This window comes from Alosa pseudoharengus, unplaced genomic scaffold (genome assembly GCF_046254945.1).
Source record: "Alosa pseudoharengus isolate Yale_2024_CS ecotype anadromous, Long Island Sound unplaced genomic scaffold, YU_APseudo_1.1 YU_APseudo_1.1_scf_23, whole genome shotgun sequence".
Classification (NCBI taxonomy): Eukaryota; Metazoa; Chordata; class Actinopteri; order Clupeiformes; family Clupeidae; genus Alosa; species Alosa pseudoharengus.
The window spans coordinates 13,469,961-13,492,121 of record NW_027468685.1 but is presented as its reverse complement, the minus strand read 5'-3'; the positions used below and the strand labels follow the sequence as shown (position 1 = coordinate 13,492,121).

The window sequence follows — 22,161 nt, the reverse complement described above, 5'->3', positions numbered from 1 at the left end:
AGATTGGCATAAAAAAAGAAGCATTAAATTACAATGACACCATGTCCATTTCAATTGTGGGGGTTAGAAAAGTATTCTTTTGGGATGCTTTTCAACCAGGGGGACCTGGTGACCTTCTCAAAGTAAACGGTAACACTAAAGCAAGATGCTACACTGAGATTCTGGAGGAAAAGATCAGGCAGTGTGCCAAGAGACCTGCCCCAATGGGCATCATTGGACCATAAACCATACAATGATCCAAAACATACAGCCAAACAAGTCAAGAAATGGTTAACAAAGAACAATGTCATATTTTAGAGTCCAGACCTCAATCCATCAAAAAAGTGAGTACAAGGCCAAAACCCGGATTGCAGCTAAAAAGGTGCGATCTACAATCATTGTGGAGACATGGAGAGGCTTGGTATGTATTATAAGAACCATTTTGAGAGCTTTGATTGCAAATAAAGAGGTTTCCAGTGATTATTTTAAAAGGGTATGAATAATTGTGGACATGCCATTTTTCATAAAAATGTTAAAAAAAGATCAAATGTTTCCATGTTTCTACCACATTGTCTTACAACCATTTGGCAGTGTAATTTTCATTCAGAACAAACATATTGGTCAAGAGAAAACATTACATTAAACATTACAACATTAAATCAATATTTGCCAGGGGTATGAATAGAATTAGGCTATGAATTAGGCTGCTCAAGGCCTGTGCTGCTGAACTGGGGGAGACACTGAAGCACATCTTCAACTGGAGTCTACGTCTCGGACAAGTTCCAACACTGTGGAAGACATCATGTCATCGATGCCATCACTTATCTTTTACACAGGACACATTCTCACCTAGACAAGGGGAAAAGTGCTGTGAGAATCATGTTCTTTGATTTCTCAAGTGCTTTTAACACCATCCAACCCCTCAGACTGGGAGACAAGCTCTTGCAGATGGGTGTGGACGCTCACCTGGTAACCTGGATTACAGATTACCTGACCGAGCGACCACAGTTTGTCAGACTGAAGAACTGCCTCTCTGACACTGTGATCAGCAGCACCGGAGCGCCACAGGGAACTGTGCTCTCTCCAGTCCTGTTCACCCTGTACACATCTGACTTCTGCTACAACACCGAGTCATGCCACATGCAGAAGTTTTCAGATGATACTGCAATTGTGGGGTGTATCAGGGACGAGTAAGAGGAGGAGTACAGGAGCCTGGTGGAGGACTTTGTGCAATGGTGCAAACTCAATCACCTTCAACTAAACACTTCAAAGACCAAGGAGATGGTGGTGGATTTCCGCAGGTCTAAGCCCGCTCTGCTACCAGTCTCCATTGATGTGGTCAATGTTGAGGTGGTAAGCACCTACAAGTATCTGGGTCTCTACCTGGACAATAAACTGGACTGGTCAGCCAACACTGATGCACTCTACAAGAAAGGACAGAGCAGGCTGTACTTCCTGAGGAGGCTGCGGTCCTTCAATGTGTGCAGCAAGCTCCTCAGGATGTTCTATCAGTCTGTTGTGGCCAGCGCCCTCTTCTATGCAGTGGTATGCTGGGGAGGAAGCACAAAGATGAAGGATACTGGGCGACTTGACAGGCTGGTAAGGAAGGCTGGCTCTGTAGTGGGAGCATAACTGGAGTGCATCACTTCAATATCTGACAAAAGGACCCTAAACAAACTGATCAACATCTTGGACAATGAATGTCATCCGCTCTACAGCACTATCAAAAACCAAAAGAGCTTGATCAGCTGGAGACTACGCTCACTGCCATGCACAACTGAAAGGCTGAGGAAGTCATTTGTTCCTAGGGCCATTGAACTGTTCAATGCCTCACTAAAGGAAAGAGGAGAGATAGACTTCTCAGCTTAGGCTGTCTGCCTCTCCACCCTCTCCATGTCCATGTTTGAGTACTGACTGCCCACTACTGCTTACTACTGTTTTACTAATGTACACAGCCTAATGTTTTCACTACTGTTTTACTGCTACACTGTTTTTCATGCTATATTAGCACACATGATCAATGGCTGCGGTCAGGCTTCTGCTACAATACTGAATGAATGAATGAATGAATGGCTATAACCCTATTACCTCAACCTGTTCTTGCACTGAAATAGTTTTTTATTTTACCTTGTCTACATTATACTTTACTCTCCTATTCGTCCATATTATTTATGCTTGTCTCTAGACCTTACTCTTGCACTGTTGGACTAATGTTGGACTACTTTTTGCACCTTCACCATGATACTCAGTCCCTTTAGCACCTTACCAGTCACGGCCCTATCACTACAAGCGTCTTATGCTTGATCAACCTCAAGCACATTGGACTTTCTTAATTTAATTTATATAGTGTATTTAGTATTTAGTTTTCTTATCTTTCTTATCTTCTACTGTCTTTATTGTACAGTGGAGTTTAGTTATATATTTATACTTATACTTATGTTTACCATTTCTGCTGTAAGTGCATGTTGTGTGTGATGTCTGTATGCTACTGAGACCCTTGAATTTCCCCTTGGGGATCAATAAAGTATCTATCTATCTATCTAATAATTTTGTTCTTAACTGTACCTCACTTTTGAACATGTTTGGTCCACATATTCCATAATTTCCTTTACACATGAAATATTAAAAGTGAGGCTTTTTGTAGTTTTTATGCCAGTAGAGTGTCTTGGGTCCCTTTTTTATTTGAACGTTTGTGTTCCCTCCTAAAGAGAACCTTAGTCATACATCACTGAAGTTCAGCACTTCTGACTGTTTCTTTCTGACCATAAGACCACACTAGGGTCATCAACTATATCATTTATGTTGTGATATGATACTTATCATGAGGAGGAATTCTATTCTACCATATTATGGATAGCACGGTAGGCTACGGCACATCCTTACTGAATTTAAATTTGGATATGAGGAATTGCCATAATTACTTCATTTGCCATACAAGACTTCAGTGGTGCACATTTCACAAATTCATTTTAACTGACCCGCCCGCAAATGACACAAATAAGCCATCATTAAAAAATATTTTTTTATGACTCGTAATAGCAGGTGACCGCTCAATTTTGATCAACCCACGCAACACTGCTTCATAGATATTCATGGGTTTCATCAGGTCCCTTTCCACAGTATTAATAAAGCACCATGCAGTCTGCATTCATAATCTAAGTGCTGGATTTTATACATTTGTGTTGAGGGACCCTATGAAACCCATGAATACAACATAGAAAATAAATTACACTCTGTATTATGAGTTCTAAAGCATTATTTATTCAAAGTGTTGTCAACTGCTGCACAGAAAAGTAACGTAGGACTATGAAGCATTTGCATCCTACAATTATTATACAACCTTTCTCTTCCCTTCCCTTCTCTTTGATCTTAACTGGTAGAGGTGAGTGAGTGAGTTTTTTTTAAATATAAAAAGAAGAAAAGTCATCTTTATTGTCTGGTCTCTCACCAAAGGCTGTAATTCAAATACACACTAATGACAGGAAGGTTGCAGAATGAGAGTATGGCTAGACTTCTTGTCACACAAATACTGTAAAGCAGTATCAACAAAAATCAACAAGAAGTCCAGAAGTAAGTCATATCACCTGAGCAAAATAAACAGTAAATAAACACTAAAAGAAACAGCCTTTTGGGGAAATAAAACAAAAAATATACTGGTATAAAGACTCCAATATTGACAATAATGTTGTTGTTGTTTTTGAGCAGCTGTACAATCTCCACATCTCCACTTGCCAATCTTTACAATTATAATAAGCCACTTTCTGATAGGAAACATCATCTGTAATGAAATTCTATGTGAATCTAATCAACAGCCACACAAATCATAGTTAGAATACCTGTTTTAAAACCAACTACCTCTCTATACCACTGTGGTAGTTCAGCAGTCATTTACTTATAAGCATTGGCTTTATGTTTGGGAAGGAAACTGAAGTTCTTCGGCACAGGTCCCAGCAACATCTCACTAAAGAAAAGAACACAATTACAAAAATCTTTTTTTTTTTTACTCAAATGGTATTAAACAATAAATCATTTTTTTTGTACAAATGTATATAAATTGTAACGCATACACTGTATGTTTAAGCACATTACTGATCTCCTCACCCACCTGATTTTTACCCAGTCATCCACATATTGACTGGCCATGAGACACTCGAGGTAGTCTCTGCCCATATAGTAAGGTGGTCGCTCATTAATCTTTTGAGGCACTCTTTCCAACAATCCCACAGGAATGTACCTGATGAAATGTTTGAAATAAAACAGTGGTGTCCAGAGATCTGAGAGCCAGACATTTTTCAATTCCCCTTTCAACAGACCATTGATTAAGATGCAAATGTACTTGCACCTAGCAACACAATGCAAAAACAAAAATAGTTTCTAAAAGTCTCTCAATCTCACTCACACACCCTCTCACACACCCACTACCTGCACATCATGAAGGATGCAATAAGTCTCTCAATCTCACTCACACACCCTCTCACACACCCACTACCTGCACATGAAGGACAGCCATTCCAGCAGGAAGGTTCTGGTCTTTTCCAGGCCCTGAGTATCACTTCCCCAGTGCTCCATGCCAAAGTTTGTGAAATCCCGCAGGATGTCCAGGCGTTCGCTGGAAGAGATGTCCCAGTGCCTCTTCTCCTTGATCTCGGTGAAGATCCAGGGCTTTATCAGAGCACCCCTACATGACAGACAGAGGTTTGATAAGCCGTGTAATAAGCGGGATAATGTATAGAACGCCGGTCATTACTGGGAAAATAAGTCCCTTCAGGGCGGTGCGCGTCGGGGTCCGGTTCACCCTGTCGGGACTTATTTTCCCAGTAATGCGTTCTATACATTATCCCTTACTTATTATACGGCTCTTCACAATGCTAGTAGAACGCTCCATTGACTTGAATGGGATTTCCCAACGTTCTATGGTAAAATAAATTCATGTAATTACCGCTGCAAACATATAATTACCGCTGTCAATGGCAACGGGTTTTGTGCTTCTGATACGTTTTTCATATCACTACGCAAGGACTGGAACTTCATTCAAACGTGAAAGCAGACGGTTGATCAGCTGTGTTCTAAAGAATGTTTGATTCAAGTTCAGCAGCGTGTGTTGTTACGAACTATTTGTTTCTCAGCAAATGCCACGATGACGGGTAACAAATAGGCTAGGCTATGTAGGCTAAAGTCATATCGTGGGGAGTTTATTATTTCGTTTTGGCAAGTAGCCGTATAATAAGCGGGATAATGTATAGAACGCCGGTCATTATGGGAAAATAAGTCCCTTCAGGGCGAAACAAGACTTATTTTCCCAATAATGACCGGCGTTCTATACATTATCCCTTACTTACATTTGGCTGACGCATTTTTAGCCAAAGCGACTAAAAACATGGTAAACAGTTTAAGTTTTAAAGCAATTCTCAACAATTTTAGGACAATTTAAAAAACGGTAGAGTACAGTAAGAATAAGTGCATCAGTGAGTGCTGTTTTTAACAGTTACGTGTCAGTTCAAGACGGCTGGTGAGTGCTAGGATCAGCAAGACTTGTTGTAAGTGGTGCTCACGACGGACACCTTTCCAATATCTAATTTGCGCACAGTGAAATGTGGTACCTTGCCACCATTATCCCCGACACTCCAGTTTCTCTGGCCTTCATTGCATCCTCCCAGGACAGAATGTCTCCATTACCTATGCACAAAGAACGACAGCCAGTCAGTGTCTAATGGAACTTCTTATAAATACAAAACAGATGATTCTGTATGACGTTAGCTGGCATCGATGATGTGTGGTTAAATAAACAACACATTGATAGGATTGATTCTAATGATTCTAAAGTAAATGACATTAGAAATCATCTTTGTTTACCGAAGAGTGGAATGGGACTAGCCAATTTCGAGCAAGTGTCAATGTAATCCCAGTCTGCTAGCTTAGTGTAGCGTTGTTCACGGGACCTACCATGTAACTGAGAGGGGAAAAAAATACATTGTTAAAGATTTCACCAACTAAATTTCACAAGGTAGTAGTCAATGTCTTTATTTTACTGAAGATAGGGGTGTGTTCAAACTAGTGTTATTTTTCATAGCTGCCGGCGTTTTACATTATAATCCTATGGAGTAGACAGTGTGCTGTCGCCAGTGTTTTTTTTCTGCTGACAAATTACAAGCTGGGTAATGAGATGTTCATATCCAGCAGAACTGGAGACGGTAGCAGTGAAGAAACTAATTACGATCAACTTTGAACACAATGAGCTATGTGACGTAAGAATCAAACTTTACATTACATTACATTAGGCTGACGCTTTTTTAGCCAAAGCGACTAACAACATAGTAAACAGTTTAAGTTTTAGAGCAATTCTCAACAATTTTAGGACAATTTAAAAAACATTAGAGTACAGTAAGAATAAGTGCATCAGTGAGTGCTGTTTTTAACAGTTACGTGTCAGTTTAAGACGGCTGGTGAGTGCTAGGATCAGCAAGACTTGTTGTAAGTGTTGCTATGAGTTGCTATGTTGCTATGTTCTCTAAAGAGCTGGGTCTTCAGGAGTTTTTTGAAAATGGAGAGGGATGTCCCTGCCCTTATAGAAACTGGCAGTGTGTTCCACCAACGAGGAACAACAGATGAGAAAAGTTTGGATTGGCCTGAGCGTACCGGTGGTAGAGCTAGACGTTGTTCGTCTGAGGAGCGCAGCGGTCTGGAGGTAGCGTATGTCTGTATGAAGGCATTCAAGTAGGTGGGAGCAGAACCCGAGACTACTTTGTAGGCATGCGTTAGAGCCTTGAATTTGATGCGGAAGTTGGGTAGCATCTTGAGTCAAGTAAGTCCTGATTTTCCGTATGTTGTAGAGTGCGAAACGGCATGACCCACTGAGGCAACATGATCTGAGAAGTTTAGTTGGTTGTCGAGAACAACTCCTAGATTTCTTGCAGTCCTGGTAGGTGAAACAGACAGGGAGTCAAATTTGATGTTGATGTTGTGGTGTATGGTAGGTTTAGCTGGGAGGACCAGCAGTTCAGTCCAGGTTCAGCTGGAGGTGGTGTGCCTTTATCCATGTAGCTATGTCTGAGAGGCAATCCGAGATCTGTGCTGAGACCAAGGGGTAATCAGGTGGAAAGGACAGATAGAGCTGTGTGTCGTCTGCATAGCAGTGGTATGAGAAGCCATGCGAACGGATAATCTGTCCCAAGGAGGTGGTGTAGATAGCAAAGAGAAGGGGGCCCAGCACTGAGCCCTGGGGGACCCCTGTGGTGAGACGGTGAGGTGCAGATAGCTGACCAAGCCATGATACGTTAAATGAGCGTCCTGTGAGGTAGGATTCAAACCAGGAGAGAGCAGAACCGGAGATTCCCATGTTAGTGAGTATAGAGAGAAGGATGCGGTGATTAACCATGTGAAAGGCAGCCGATAAGTCAAGCAGAATGAGTACTGATGACCGAGCGGTCGCCCTGGCTTCTTTTAAGGCTTCTGTTACAGACAGCAGAGCCGTTTCGGTAGAGTGGCCGCTTTTAAACTGTATCACCACATTCATTTATGGAGCTCAACTGGACGTGGCCCAAATTTTCTAGTCAGCGTGTGTCCTTACTGCAGTCGTTTGAAAAACTAATATGTTGGCTATCATTAACTTGATTAGCACACGTTGTTATAGCAGTAAAAAAACTCCCTCAACTGCTTTTTCAAATCAAAAAAGCACCCTAGCCAACTTCTCAAAACAAGAAGCCTAGTCTGAATATAGCATAAGGAATCTACAAATATATCAGACTGTGGTTGAAACAAATCCTTTACCGTTATTAGTGATACACCCCACTTTTTGAGCTCTGGGATGAGTTTGTGTGCCGTGTTGGTCTTTTCTTGAACGCCTGTACGAATCTTGACCGTTAATGGGACATCCAGAACCTGTGAAGGCATCAGCCACCTAAAATTAGGTTTGTAGTCTCAATACTGCATCTTCTTCATATCTGTCATTTTAGAGAACTCACCGAATTCATTCCCCTAATAATCTGTTCAAATTTGTTGGTCCTCATCATCAGACCACAGCCCCCACCCTGTGGGGGGAAAACAGCAGAATTACAAACTATTCCACTAATCAAGAGGCAATCCTTAGAATCCCCCTGACAATCCTGAGTGAGTATGAAAACTATATATAACAGAATGGCACAATACCTTTTTGAATACAAGATCAATGGGACAACCAGAGTTGATGTCCACAAAGTCCACGTCAATGTTGTTATTGAGCAGCTCAGCACACCTGGTCATGGTGTCTGGGAAGCAGCCCTCCAGCTGAAAGAACAAGAACCCTGTGAATTTGTTGTTCATCTTGTATGTTTGTGTGCAAGTGTAGTGGGACTCATGTTCATACATCCTATTCCAAGACCAGATATGGCTATATAGGGCTAAACTTGTCAAAATGTCGGTTATAAATATTAAAATACTACATCAGAAGGAAAAACTCTACAAGGGCAAAGTGTTAATGCTAGGGATGTAACGATTACCGGTATAATGATAAACCGTAATAAAAATGTTGAGTATAACAATTACCATTTTCTTTTGAAATAACATAATTATCACGGTTGATTACCGCGGTGTTGAAACCGTGTGTTTAATCTTTCCCAGCTTCATCCGAGCCTGCTTTTGACATACAGTAGGCCTGGTACAATGAAGCAAAACTGGTACCCTACTGATTCTGTTGTCTAATTGATGGGTTTTAACTGCAATTCGGATTAGGCTACACTTAATTTTAAAAGGCTACACCTGATTTTAAAAGACACTGCGTCTTTTTATGTTCGTGTCCACATTAAATCCATTCCACTCACGTTATCAGGAGAACACAGTAGCCTAAAGTTTCATTTCCAACACTTACTTTGGTCTCTCTCACTCATTGGATCCAAATAACAGTAATAGCAACATCCAAGTCATGGTAGGGTAAGTTAAGCTATAAGCACATGGCCAATTAAACATGAAAAAGTGAACGGGACACTTTTTGAAACTATTTCAGCTTGTGTAGGCCTATCAGTGCTTTCTGAACATATTGAACACACTTTTAAAAATACCGTGATAATACCGAAAACCGTGATAATTTTGGTCAATATAACCATGAGGTTATAATTTCATACCGTTACATCCCTAGTTAATGCTCATTAATGCACTAGCAACCTGGTGAGGGTGAACACCAATACTACATATTACTCTTTAACAGGTTATCTATGCCATGTTCAAATACTAATAATATGCCTGTTACTGTGGTATTAAAAAGCAAAATAAAATGGCCATTACATCTCATGTCTTCTTATATACATTATAATAATTAGTCCATTGTTTTTGTTTGATAATAGCCTGTTTTAGATCATATTCATCATCATTCAGTCAGTCGGTTACTGATTGTTAAATAAAACACTCTATGTGATGCATTTAAACTACTGTGCGCCATTTTGATGCAGAGCATTATTGTATCTTCAAAAACTACACATATTTTAGGTTGCGTGCATGTGTAGCCTATAAACTACATGTAAGAAATTCACAGATCCCATTATCAGTTCAACTCTTATTCAATAATCAAATCATGCATCGGATGAAGCAAAGTTGAAAAGTTAACCAAAGTAATGGTATGTGTGGCGTGAGCTTGTGTGAGATCTGTGTGAGAACTGTTTGTGTCTCGACTCTCATGATCAATGCGTTAGACTCATGAGACCTGATCTAGACATACTGTATGTGGATACGGACCTGCACTCCAAAGAGGTCCTCACTCTCGTGCCTTTTCAGGAGTGCCCACTCTGAAGACTGGCCCTGGAGCAGATTAGTGCACATGGCCATCTCCCCACACGTGATGTCAGCACCAAACCGCTTGCAGACACGCCGGAAAGGGAGATTCCCACACTGCAAAGGAACAAAAATACATCATTTGAAAATGTTATAGGTCCAAACGTTCAGCAGGGACAAAATTATGATAATTGTTTATGAGAATAAACAGCTGTATAATACTATCAGAACAGAATCCCTTATTATTTTTGTCCCTATTGAAGACATCTAAAACGTAAGGCCCATTTTGAAAGATGCTGGAGTTGTCATCCTGCAACTTCAAAATTGAGTACCGGTATGTGTCATGCACAAGGCCAAGTTAAGGAATACAGTGTTTCCCACAGATCTTGCAATTGCATTGCAACAAACAAAGTTGCAAACATAGTTAGCAACTATGGTTTTGGGAAACGCGCCCCTGGATAATACTTGTGGTGGTAGCTGTCCAAGCTAAGGGGGTCCGGGGGCATGCCCCCCCTGGAGATTCTTTTTTTATAATAATAATAATAATAAGGGGTTAATAATAATAATAGGGGTTTTTAAGGGGTTAATAATAATAACCCCTTAAAAAAATTCTTCTAGTGAAAATAACCCCCCAATGCTTTGGTAATGAAATGATGGTGTTCTCATTGACATGGCTTATTGCTGACATGTCTGTCTTGTGAATGAGATAACTAGACACACTGATCACAGTGATTATGCCTCGTCAAAACGCCCACTCTCTGTGCAAAGAGCAGTGAGAGTGGAAGCAGCATTATACTTGGGCGGCCATTAATTTACCTGGGCGGCTCGCCCAAGTAAAGTGCAAGTGTGGGAAACCCTGTGAACAACAATGCCAATATCTATGTGCCATGGCTTGACCTTCAGAAAATGCAAACAAACTTACTGTTGTTAACGGAGCTAGATACAACTTATCTCTGAAATCCACCTGTCAGACAAACACAAATGAGACATTACTGATAAACCTAATCTCACACCTGAAGCAAATGAATACACAAAATAACAGACACGTGCAGAAACATCCAGTAACTCACCTGCTTCTTCTCACAAGGACGCAGCTTTACAAGGTCGACATCAGTCAATGCTCCAACACTTTTGACAGCAAGCTCCTGACCCTGACCACCCTGTTATTAAAAAAACACATTAGGTAGGTTAGTTTCCGATCAAAGTACTACTCTGTGTTGATGGCCCTGGTCCCAGTGCCTGTAGCTCACCTCTGTGTCTTTCACATTTGCGGCACTGTCCACTTCTGCGGGCTGATCCTGGGCATCGGCCGTACGGCAGCTGTCCTTTTCTGCAGCATCTGTACTCTTGTTATTGCCCTGAGGTTTGCCTTTGATGATGGTCTTCAGGTAGGCCTCAGACGCGTTGAAAGGCACTTGCCTCTTACGTAAACGCCACTGCAAGTCTTTGTCCAGACTATTCTTGACTGTCTTTTCCTTGCACGCCCTGAACACTTCTTCGTTCACATGGTTCTTGAAGTCAGGTCCGGTGTGGGCTTTGGCAAACCGACAGGTCACGCCATACTGGCATTTCCCAAAGGTGTCATAGAGGTAGCATTTCTCTCCCAGGTCAGCTGGTTTGGAGGCCATATAGTCAGCAATGTTATGGAAGAACTTGCATTTGTCACCATAGAAACATTTTGCTTCTCGTTCCTGTGTGGATGAGTGAAGTTGGTTACTATTAATTGATTAATTAATTAATAACTCACCATGACATACAGTAACCTACTCCAAATTATGGCATGACTTTCCTATTCAAGACACTAAAACCCAGTGGGCTACTTTCTTTATCTGAAGTTCTACCTGTATGATTGAGGGGCAGAGTCTTCGGTCATCAAAGCTTTGAGGTTTTTTGTGAGGCCTGGACTTATTTTGACCCCTGAATTTCTTTTTGTTGTGTTTATCTTCCTCTTCTTGCGCACCATTATCCAGCTTTATCTTCTTCTCCTCTGGCTCTCCGGTCTTCTCCTCCACTTGACCTGTAGCTTCATTTTCCTCCTTGCCTTTGACACCTTTCCACCCTGAATCCACATGCTCATGAAACTTCTCTTTTGTTGTGAGGTATCTGCAGAAGTAAGGCACAGAGACCAATGAATCCAATCAATAAAGCTGAGTAAGCTGAGTATAGTTATGACAGAGAACTATAGGGCATCTACCACAATACAAATCAAGATTCAACTGACTAGTGTTTCGTCAAACTTAATATCTTCTAATTTACCTATGAGGAAAGATCATATAGCTTATTATGCCACTACATAGTGTCAAAGAGACTGAATGGACACCTTCAACTAGTACCCCTGCCATTCATCTTTGTGATTTAAGTTTTTGCCCATGACAAAAGACCTACACCTAGATTAAGGCTGCACGATTTTGGGAAATGTATGTTATTGTCATTTTTCTGACAGATGCAATATAATTATTGAATGCCAAGCTTCAGTTCAATATTCTGAAATTTCACTTTAAGACACATGAGACACAAAAAAGATCATATGAATATAAAAATCATACACACACGATTATCCATTGGTGTGATTAATTACAGCCTTTGCGATTAGCTAATTGCATTAGTTTGATTGTGATTTCGATTAAAATTTCGATTAATTGTGCAGCCCTAACCTAGATTCAAAAAGAACATGTCAACTCACTGGGTTTTTATCGCGGCACAGCCTTTTTCAATCCCATTTGTAGAAGTGGTTTCTGGAGTTCCTGTGGTCGTATCCATGGCCCCTGTCAAATCAGCCATGCATCAGATCGATTTCAAATAAATGTTACGATTAACAACGAAGGGTTAATGCAAATGCAGCAGTGTTTCTTGATAACCAACAGCTCACTGGCATTAACTCAAACCTAAAGTGAAATGTGCTATATGTGCTTCGAAGTGTTCGTTGAAATAGGTTAGGTGCACAAGACAAGAAAACATGTTGTTTTACACATCCCATTAATAAGAATAAGTAATAGATAACCATGATATATAATTTTGCAGCGGATCATATTTTGAAGTTCTGTTTGTGTTTGTATTTCATTTAATATCATTTTCAGCTAACTAGCTACCTAGCGTCTACCTATGACAAGTGTTGGCCAAGCAGCTGTGTGTAAGAAATGCAGATCAACTTTCATTACACGTTGGACACAACAATCTAATTGCTCAGTAATCAGATCCTCTAATTACCACGACTGAAATCACAGAACAGTTTGTGAAAATCTTCCGATCCTGTGAAAAGTCCCAATTTTAGCAAGTCAAACACGAAAGCATGACACTACGATGGTGCAACATATTTGGCCGTCCGTCTGACAATTGCAGTGACGGAACTTAGTTCCTAGTGCAGGTCACGTTCCGAATTTGTTGACGCTGTAGACTGGACACACACAACATCCTACATTTGTATTTGTTAAGGTTTTTTCTCCTGCTAGTGACTAAAAGTTTTTCCAAATCTTTCTTTTTTTTAGTCTATCATGTCACAAGCTCAAAAGGGATCAGCCCAATACATCCTGTTTCTGAAAAATAATGACTTAACAAATATTTACACAAAATAGTATATGGGTCATTTATAGCTAACAATGTGACAAGCAGACAACAGACCATTGTAGGCCTAGGTGAAATAAATAAGAACAGATAAGAAACATCAAGTTCTCACTCAGGGTTATACAAATGTATTGGTATTATTTATTTATGGTTTATGACAGGGTTTTGAATAAATCTGACAAAACATATCGGCCTGTGACCCATGTTAGACAGTTCAGTCTTTTTCACTCCTTAACAGAATCCAGCTTCTGCAACTTGGCCTCAAAACGCTTGCGGCTACTGTCCAAAATAGCAATCCCATTCTGGTCAAACTCATACCCAACCTTTCTCAGTTCATCTAGACGCCACTTCAAGTTCTCATGGCTAAAGTCTAGGACCTTTGGCTTTTCCGTGATCTGTTTCACTGTAATTCCTGCCTGTAGCAAGCAGTCCAGTTTGTCGCTCATCCGCCCAGGAGAAACAAAGAGGATTGAGGCATAGTTCACAATGAGTTTAATAACATCCTTCTTGGTTCCGCCCACCGAGTCCAGCTTCTCCTGAAGCATCCTGAAGTTCCTCTTGAGGATTTCATGAGAGATGTCCAGGATCTCTGCCCCATTTCCTTGCAGCAGACCCAGCAGCTCTGAGTTCTTCAGTCTCAGTGAGGACTGGAGGAACTCCACATTGGCCTTGACCCGCTTCGTGCTGCGAATCAGGATGTAAAGATTCTTTGAGATGACAGCCTTGGCAAACTGACTAGGCTCCATCCCACCGAGGCTTGAACACACATCCTGAAGCAGATCCACCATCTGACGGTTGAGCTCCACGCTGTTGGAGAAGGTACGTGGTGCCGTGGTGAGGAGTCGATGCAGGTCCTTGGAGTTCAGTCCCAGTGAAGTGAGGAAGACTATGTTCTTTTCCAAGTTGTCGTTGTCACTGGAGCGGAAGAAAGACTCAGGGGAGCGGTTCAGAATACTGACAATCTCATTGTCACTCTGAAACACACTCCGCCACAGCTGCCAGCGCTCCTCCAGGTGCTCCCCAGAGCGAGTTATGGAGCGGGGGAAGCGTGAAATGATGCTGGCCACCACCTCACGGCTGGCCCCTTTAGTTTGCAAGAAGTGCACAAGTCCGTGCTCATTGGTGATGTTCTTCCTCAGTACACCTGGTTGCCGTTTCCGGGCCATTTTCACATCCACTCCCAGAATCTTCAGGTTGTCAAGCAGTAGCTTGTTCTCTGTCCCTTTGCCACTAACATCATTTGAAGAGTGGGTAGAACTGACCAAGGTTCGAACCCATTGGAGGGAAGCAATTAAGGGTGGTTGAATGAAAATTCTCTGAAGATTCATGGAAGTCCAGATCCGAGGCAGCGCCATTATTAGCTCTGTGTCTGAGATAAGAAGAAACTATTCAATTATTTTGCCTGACGTGGGCACAGGCTTCTAACAGGCTATTAGCGTCAGATGGTAAGCTACATAGACTAGAGATAACACTTGAGGGGAAATATCAGTCAACATCGCAACATATTATTACAGAATGCCATGAATGTATTGTTTATTTAATTACAAACATTTCATCTTCCTATTCGAGTAGAACTATGGCAGTAGCAGCAAGAGTGAACACACTTGTCAGCTCTGTGTGACTCTCAATAAATGCATTCCCCTTTTATTACCAAAAGCGACAAAAAGTCACAGCTTTTTAAATGAAGAGAAAACACACATTTCTAAGGTAGGCTAGTCTATGTTTCACTTGCCCTTGCGTGTGCTGTTAGAAGACAGAAACGGTTCAATGCCATGTTAGAGAGGGTTTGTTACACTTTCGACCGCCGGTCGCTCAGCCCCATGATGAACTCCTGAGGACTAGCCTACTACTGAGAAGTAGATTTGTTATTGTGAATGAGGACCCCTAGCTTCTTGGAGTAACCAACGCAAAAACAGGTTCAACAATTTCACATTTGTACGCTAGATGGCAGTATATGATAATAATAATGACCTCATGCATTATTACCTTGCCTGTAAAATGATGGCAGGTTGTAGTTGACTAGCAAGAGGGGGTAGGCCTAATGGGCGCAAAAATTCAGGTAGTCCCATAATAAAAAATACTGCATGGAAAATAGCTTTTGATAAATGCCTTGGTAAATGTAAACATGCTACAAAAAAAAAGGCTTGATATTCCATGAATTGGCCCAAAAATGATCAAATCACCTGACTTCCCATGTCTTTTTAAAATTCCATGATATTCCATGAAATTCCATGAAAAGTGGGAACCCTGAATCAAAGTTGTGTTTGTATCAGATTTGTGACGCACAGAACAAATGAAAAAATTTTGGAGTGAGAACTGTGTTATCTGTAACACTAGCTTTGGCAACACTGTCCTCAAACAGTCATGCTAATAAAGCTCCTTTGAATTGAATTGAATTGAATTGAATTGAATTGAATTGACGTTAGTATTAATAATGCCAATTGAATGCAAAGTTGTCATAGAGGTAAACAGTGAAGAATTTGGAATTAATATATTTGGATAGAATGGAAATAATATATTTCTCGAGACATTTGTACTCTGTCATACTTTGGATGTTGTAGGTATTGTTGTACAATGTAGTTAGGAATCAAAGAAAAAGCTATGAGTGTGTGCGTGTCTCCAAACTCTTGACTGTATAAGTATGTGTACAGTACGTAGGCTATAACTCCACCATACTTCTATCACAATGCCATATTCTGTGAGGATGGTATACTTGACTGGTGCCAATTTTACCCCACAATACAGAGACCCAAAGCATTTCTCCACATTATACAGCACCATTAAAGGCGCAGTCGGCAATTGTGCAGGAATTCACGTTTGTTTATGTTTCTATTTAAAATTATAAGCAGACACTTTGATCCAAAACAACCATTCTATTTTAACCAAGGACCAAACTACCCCAGAGAGGTAGTTCACCCCTACCTTCGGCATTCTCAAAGAAACTCCACACAGGGTTTCGTTTTTGTTTTGGGGACAGGCGGCCCCCATTTTGTTTATTTCCAGTTTTCATAGCCTGGGCAGAGAGCATTTTTCTTTTACAGTGTACTCATGGAATGTGCAGTAAGTGGATCGTGAGGAGAAGATTGGAGATATTATGGGCTTGAAATCGTGTACGATCACTGACTGCACCTTTAAAATAAGTCAAGCTGTAATACTGGCAAGTGTGCGATATTCAAGCATAAACTTTGTCAATATCTTGACTAATATAATATTTTTAATAAACCTTGCATTTGTCAAACCTTACTTGACAAATAAAAGTATAGGTTTTCATACTAAACGTGTAATTTTTCAAACTTTTGAATGCTGGTATTAGTACTTACACATTAAGTTTTGCTTCTCAGGTCTCATATGAGATTATTGTATTGTATATGCATTGTGTAGTTATAATATTGAGTTATATTCAACTGAAAGCAGAACAATACACGTGCCACAGCATCTGTCATTCATGTGTCCAGGATGGATTGTTTTAACTCTGAGTGGCAACAGATGTTGATCATGTCTGCCCCCTCTGCTGCAATGCAGCTGACTTTTCTCAGTTGTCCACTTGAGTCCCCTCTGAAGTCCACCTGTAAAATAAGTCTCAGCCTCCATGTGCTGCTTGTTGAATCTCTCATTCATGCATAATTTAAAAAGCCACTACACTATCACACTATCTTCATTATTCAAATTGTGTTCCCTTGTGTTTCTTTCCTCCTGCCTCCAGCATGTGTGTGATGTGCGTCCCCTTTTCTCATCCTCGCTCACCACTAATTGAAGCGCCGTCTGGTCGGAGAGGCCTAATCACTTTTTCATCACAGACATCCGCAACGTTCTCTCGCAAGCTTTCTGCTTCATTTGCACCTAACAGAATACACTCAGTGTTACTGAGCACCAAATGCACCCTTTTTACAATGTCAATTTTCTGTCCATGTTTGACGTAAACTATAATACAAAACAAATTATGAGGTATGGGGTTCTGATTAGACTGGTTCAGGGAGGGTTTCAGGAAAATGGCTGCAGTGACAGTGCTATGTTCAAAAATACGATATAGATGAAGAGAGGGAATAAATATTTAACTAGATAAACCCACAGTAATGGGATAATGAGTAATAATGGGATAATGACCGGGATAATGCTCTTGGACAGAAATTCTTGGGTGAGTCCCTTGGAATTACCAAAACAGTAATAATCACGTAAATAATCATAAGGCCCTCTTGGTTTGTCTCCCTGCCCCTCTTTATTACCATGGGAATAAGAAAGGCTACACATGAATAACACTGAAGATCAGTTTCAACCACTGCTAACCATTTATGGGCTGCTTATAGAACACCCACAGTACTTTGGAAATTATCACTAGCAGTGAACTAACTCAGAATATATCCCTGAAACGGCTAAATAACTGAATGTTGACTGTGTAGCCAACTTGACAACGTCTTGATGGCCATCCCTTTGATCAGAAATAGTCTACAGTATGCGACCCTCATGGTGGTGCTGCTTGAGTTACACCAGATGACACCACACTCCTCATGCATCAATAATGGATGGCTAGGACTTTTAGTTGGCCTTCAGTGCAATAGACTGAGACTCTCTGTGCGTCCTTAGAGTGGCACACAAACCCTACGGGTCCACAGGTGTGACCAGAACACTGTCCTGACACCAACGGAACAAGTGCAGGATGTCCAAGAGACGATGGGTCGAATTCAAGATCTGCCAGACCATAAGCTGTTCAGCGCCTGTCAGTCGAAGGCCGAGGCCATCATCTCCGGCTGGTGGTAGGTTCAGCAGAAACACTTTAAAGACGATGTGTTAGGCCACTCGAAACATGTTTGAGCGCATTGACTATAACTGACTGTTGTCTCTAGAAACTCAACGGAAATCATAATCTGCAAAAAACTCTTATGTTTTGGGGACGACATCAAGGGTAATGACTTCTTTTGACACTACTTTTGTATTTCAGATGAAAAGAGTATTTCAAACATTAAGATGTGGCCTAGGTAGGACATCTCCAAAAATGTTCTGAATTCAATCTCATAGGCTACATTTCCATAACAAAAATGTACCCTTCTCTGTACAAATTTTCATTTACATTTGTGTGTTACCCACTGATGTTAAACTAAGCCCTTTAATTACTTACCATTCTGACAGCTTTTAGAATTAGTCACAGGAGTTAGTCCATTATCAATATTCTCTTGGCCTGTGGTGTTTTATTTAGCCTGTGTATAATAGTGTAAGCTTGAAAAATAAGCCTGAGTGCTTTACAATAGCATATTTCAGAACTGCATCCTGTTTAAATATATGGGCTACATTCAGTAGCCATATACTAGGTAGAGGAAGCCTATCACAAGCCTAATCCCACAGGTTTCAAGCTGCAGACACATTAATTTTTAATACAGAGGCCTTACTAAGTTGTTCCAAGTTCTTATGAGTAGGCAAATTCTTTTGTGAGAAATGTATAACAAATGTATAGGCATCTGCTCAAACTTTTCACATTCCTGTTTTTTTTTTTAATTTAAAAAGCTTTTGTAAAAGGGGGGGGGAGTAGGAAGAGAAAGACACCTACGTGACGTCATCTCAACCAGTCTCGTGTGTTTACGTGGATAACATGGCGCCGACTATGTGGCTGTCGAATGGAGTCAGCACTTAGCCTAGTGTGAGAATCCGACGTGCTGTGAGGGCCAGGGATAAGACTGCTCAGTGTTCACATGCTGTCTTATTTAAACACTTGGCTCCTATTCAGCGATAATTCGTATGAAGCCTGTTTCTTTCCCCAACAGCTACAGGGACAACAGTTATGGAAGACGAGGAGCGTCAGAAAAAGCTAGAGGCTGGCAAGGCAAAGGTAAGATATCGCCGTTTAAAAGAATGTCCTGCTCTCTTCATAACTTAAATATTGTGTCTAGGACCAAGCATAAACTGTAGAAGTAGTTTTATGGCTCGTCATCGCTTTAAACGCTACATTTACTCTCGCCGTCCCGTAAACAGCTGACGTGAGAGGGTCTCTTCTTCCGTGTCCCACTCCCAACAACTGCTGTCGCTACAATGTTATCATGGCACGCGCCTCAATGACAGCTTCGGGGTACTGTATGTGGGTTAGCTAGCTAATCTCCTTTGTCAAACGTGCGGGTGCTATGTTGTGAAAAGCCTCGTCCTTTCTACTGTGACATATCACCGGCATGTTATCATATTAGGGAAGTTAGTTCAGTGTCAGATGCACGCTTTATTTGCTCTATTCATTGACCCACATTAAACCAAGGTTTGGGATTGTAGCCTATGCTATATGCTACTGCTGACAGGACTGGATTTTCAAGACATGCCCTCTGCGAGTGCCAAGACAATTGCGTCACAGCATGTCTGTGATTTCTCTTCATATGAGTGTCTTTTGAGAGATTCATGTGATTTGAATTAGGTCATTTTGACCCCCTGCTGGGCAAGTCAAGAGGGAGGGTTCAAACACTGCCCTTACCCCTAAACATAGATAAAACAAAACACTGACACAATTCTTGCTCTTTTCTGGAAGTCTGGTAGGCTTTGTCATTATAAAATGGTGAAACATATGCTTGACCCATTAGCATGTTACTTGGGCTACTTAATTTAGAAAATTAAGAGGAATGTGTCAGCATGAGACTTCCTACTACTAAAAATAGAATAGGCGCTTAAACTGCTGGTGCTAAAAATACAAAGTGTTTTTGAGGTAGTGCAGTGCACGAAGGAGGGTGGGAAGTTGGGACACATTTTGGCACATGGCATGCAGTGGAGAGGTTTGCAGGACAGTCTAATGAAGTGACCTTTGTTGCGTCATTTCTGTAAATCTCTTGAGAAGCTTAAATGACCATGACTTTGCATTCTGAAGATGGTGGATCGTGCTGTGAAACGATGCTGTATTTATTTCCTCTCACCAAGGGAAGATCAGAGACAAATTTACTATTACTTGTCGGCATAATGGATTCCTTTGTCCATGTAGGCTGTTCTCATGCGCTCATAGAGTTTTGATAGGTAGGTAATGTAAACATAGCTATCACAAATAAGGTGGGATGGAATGTATATCAGTAGCCCACAGTTTGTTTGCATAGTGTACAACCATTATTCTATGGTATTACAGCTGAAGCAGCAAGTACAGTATTACAACTGAACTGGCCACCTTATTGCCACCAGGTGTGGTTCTCTTAACCCTGTTCTGTCTCCATCTGCTTTTGAACTAGGATTGGCATGCCCTTCACCTTACCTAAACAAGTGAGAGGCTTTATCCTGTGCCATAGTGGAGACATTTTTTGGACCATAGCAGGCTGTAAATGGCAGAACACACAGAAACAACATACTTCACAATAGAAGTCTTAGTCTTCAACATGCCCTAGACCCAATCTTGCCTTTCATGGAGCCATAGCAAGAGCAAAGAGCTGATGAGGCTCCACAAAATCAGGATAGTGTTATCAAGGCAAAACTGTTTATCAAACTACTGCACTTTATCCAAATTGTGCAAGTGTGTTAGGGAAGTGAACCTGTGACCACATGTGATGCAATGTTTTTAAATGAACTAATTAATTGCAATTAATGTACAATGAGCAGTTTACAGTGATGGAGTTATGAACCCTGCAAACTGCCCTGATCATGGCTAGAAGATAGAATACATTATTTAGCTAGAATACATTATTTATTTATTTTTTTTAAAGATTATTTTTGGGCTTTTTGCTTTCATTCAGTAGGACCATGAAGAGTGACAGGAAGTGAGTGAGAGAGGGCGATGGGGTGGGGATTGGGAAATGGCTGCAGGTAGGTTTTTACCCGTGGGACCCAACAAACTCTTTTAAAGGGACACCAGGCAAGCCTGATGCTTTTTCTCTACGAACCTCCCCCTCGCTTGGTCTGAAGCTCTTGTCCTTTTCTTTGCGTCTTCCGTCAAGGGTTTTCACTGCTTCTTCGCCGGCTCTGCCATTATACACACGTTTGCAATAATCTCTAGCGTTTCGTTAGCCTGCTTCTGTGCTGTAAACTGATCCTGCTTCGGTCGGCGGGTAGGATACACCGAACTTGCAAATGGGATATTCTTCCTACAGGCAGTAGGGGCGGGCGAGAGAGTCTTCATTTGCCCCGTAATGAGTCATTTAACCATATACCGACTTACGAAGATGATTAATTAACACGAAAACGTTGCCTGGTGTCCCTTTAATGTAGTGAGGTCAAGGTCTCTAATATGGTGTATAATGTGATGATATCAGGAGAAGTCAAGACACTATTGAGCAATGAAGCTGGCCTCAGGCTGCTGGCTGTTAGATGCTCGGCTTACCCGGAGGTTAAAAGGAGCAGCTCAAGCATTAGCCTCTCAGAACTTGCATTCATTTTTGCCAAAACATGTAGTAGATATTGACATACTTTAGTCCTGTATATCCACAATTAAAAGGTGCACAGATCTACCCTGGACATTCAGAGTTCTCGCAAGAGCACAATTTGAATTTGCTCAGCGAGTGACTCTGACAATGAGTAATGATGCTAGTAATGATGCTTATTACCTATGGCAATGGAGCTGAGCTGCACCAATCACATCAGTGTATCTAATATAGGCAGGCCAGAGGCGAGCTAAACAGATGACAACAGCGCTGCAATGTCTAAGTCCGGAAGCATTGGTCGTAGTGTTATCCAATTGCATCGACGTCCGTAATCGGTCAGTAAACATTGGTCGTAGTGTTATCTAATTGCGTGTAGTGATATTTTCAAATGCATACTTGGTACCGCCCCTTGGGCCATTTTCATTACTTGTAGCTAGACCCTTAATATTTCGAATTTGGGTCTGGATTTCCAAGGCTAGCACAGATCTGGTTTACAAACAAAATATTCAACGTAAATGGTTATGACTGTGCTATGAAAGAGCATGCATAAATGCTCACTGTCCTTTTTTAACAGCTACTTTTT

The 22,161-nt window shown here is 41.1% G+C and overlaps 3 protein-coding genes across 7 annotated transcripts in view; 1 reads left to right on the top strand and 2 right to left on the bottom strand.

Annotated features, from left to right (window-relative positions):
• Nucleotides 1–3,217: 3,217 nt before the first annotated feature.
• On the bottom strand, nucleotides 3,218–13,029 carry dus3l (dihydrouridine synthase 3-like (S. cerevisiae)). Its single transcript, XM_076301648.1, has 15 exons — nucleotides 12,925–13,029; nucleotides 12,401–12,482; nucleotides 11,559–11,820; nucleotides 10,968–11,408; nucleotides 10,788–10,877; nucleotides 10,640–10,681; nucleotides 9,682–9,834; nucleotides 8,125–8,241; nucleotides 7,941–8,006; nucleotides 7,747–7,857; nucleotides 5,833–5,929; nucleotides 5,580–5,655; nucleotides 4,469–4,657; nucleotides 4,085–4,213; nucleotides 3,218–3,940 (listed from the first exon to the last, which is right to left on the bottom strand). The coding sequence occupies exons 2-15, from the start codon at nucleotides 12,475–12,477 to the stop codon at nucleotides 3,868–3,870; spliced, it is 1,923 nt and encodes a 640-aa protein (XP_076157763.1). The 5' UTR covers nucleotides 12,478–12,482; nucleotides 12,925–13,029; the 3' UTR covers nucleotides 3,218–3,867.
• Nucleotides 13,030–13,396: 367 nt separating this feature from the next.
• mterf1 (mitochondrial transcription termination factor 1) lies at nucleotides 13,397–15,101 on the bottom strand. The gene is made up of 2 exons (XM_076300947.1): nucleotides 15,011–15,101; nucleotides 13,397–14,647 (listed from the first exon to the last, which is right to left on the bottom strand). The coding sequence occupies exon 2, from the start codon at nucleotides 14,631–14,633 to the stop codon at nucleotides 13,503–13,505; it is 1,131 nt and encodes a 376-aa protein (XP_076157062.1). The 5' UTR covers nucleotides 14,634–14,647; nucleotides 15,011–15,101; the 3' UTR covers nucleotides 13,397–13,502.
• A 3,769-nt stretch (nucleotides 15,102–18,870) lies between these two features.
• Nucleotides 18,871–22,161, top strand: part of akap9 (A kinase (PRKA) anchor protein 9) — an 84,556-nt gene continuing 81,265 nt past the window's right edge. For all 5 annotated transcript variants that reach the window (XM_076301646.1, XM_076301644.1, XM_076301645.1 and 2 more), the window contains exon 1: nucleotides 18,871–19,096. In XM_076301646.1, coding sequence (XP_076157761.1) covers nucleotides 19,049–19,096 — 48 coding nt within the window. In that variant the 5' untranslated portion in view covers nucleotides 18,871–19,048. The remainder of the gene's footprint in view (nucleotides 19,097–22,161) is intronic.